At 44.3% G+C, this 720-nt stretch overlaps 1 protein-coding gene across 1 annotated transcript in view; it reads right to left on the bottom strand.

Moving 5' to 3' along the window:
* Nucleotides 1-167: 167 nt before the first annotated feature.
* LOC119581926 overlaps nucleotides 168-720 on the bottom strand; it is a 4479-nt gene continuing 3926 nt past the window's right edge. Inside the window, exon 4 of the mRNA XM_037930100.1 lies at nucleotides 168-641. Within this exon, the coding sequence (XP_037786028.1) occupies nucleotides 398-641 (244 nt within the window). The 3' untranslated portion in view covers nucleotides 168-397. The remainder of the gene's footprint in view (nucleotides 642-720) is intronic.

Raw genomic sequence — 720 nt, 5'->3', positions numbered from 1 at the left:
CAGTATTAATGATATCACTCATTGTCTTTCTCTCCACCCCTTTCTTTCACCTTATTTCCTGCTTTTCTAGCACATTTTCCCCCCATCTCTCACACCCACACTTGCCACCCTTAACTAATATTTCACTCTTTTTTTCTATGAGCTAGTCAGGATAATAAAAAATAACATTAATGACTTATACATTCTTTATTCATCTGTAAGGATTATACGGAAAATAACATACACACAAATAGGCTACATACGAAGTAATCAATGAAATATAAACTCGAAGAAATTCAACCCAAAGGAACTGTCAAAACGTCACTTCGCTAATTACACATTTCTTCGTTCACGGTTGCAAATTACCCACCATTAATTAGCCTCAGTCACCCCTTCCACCGACCACGTTTTCTATAATCTACTTCCCTGAGTTGGAACAGCAAGACTGGACCGTTTGAAGGCATCTGTCCTTACAAGCAGTATCGTGAAGCAGGCACCTCGCATAACAGTCTTGGAACGGAAAGTGGCAGAATTCGGGGCAGTGGCAGCAGGTGACTTGAGAGGAATAACAAAAAAGACGACAAGGAAGCGACGGCAGACCACGGCGCTCGCACTCGCTCTGGCAGGTCGTGGTGAGGAGCGTCGTGCACACGGTAGGGCATCTGAGGAGAGGGAGCGTGGGTTAGGTCGGTGTGACGTACGGCTTGGTTACTAAGGTTGCTGATGATGATTTATGCTTGG

Source organism: Penaeus monodon, chromosome 15 (assembly GCF_015228065.2).
Source record: "Penaeus monodon isolate SGIC_2016 chromosome 15, NSTDA_Pmon_1, whole genome shotgun sequence".
Classification (NCBI taxonomy): domain Eukaryota; kingdom Metazoa; phylum Arthropoda; class Malacostraca; order Decapoda; family Penaeidae; genus Penaeus; species Penaeus monodon.
The sequence above is the reverse complement of the archived record's forward strand: the minus strand, read 5'-3'. Positions and strand labels throughout refer to the sequence as shown.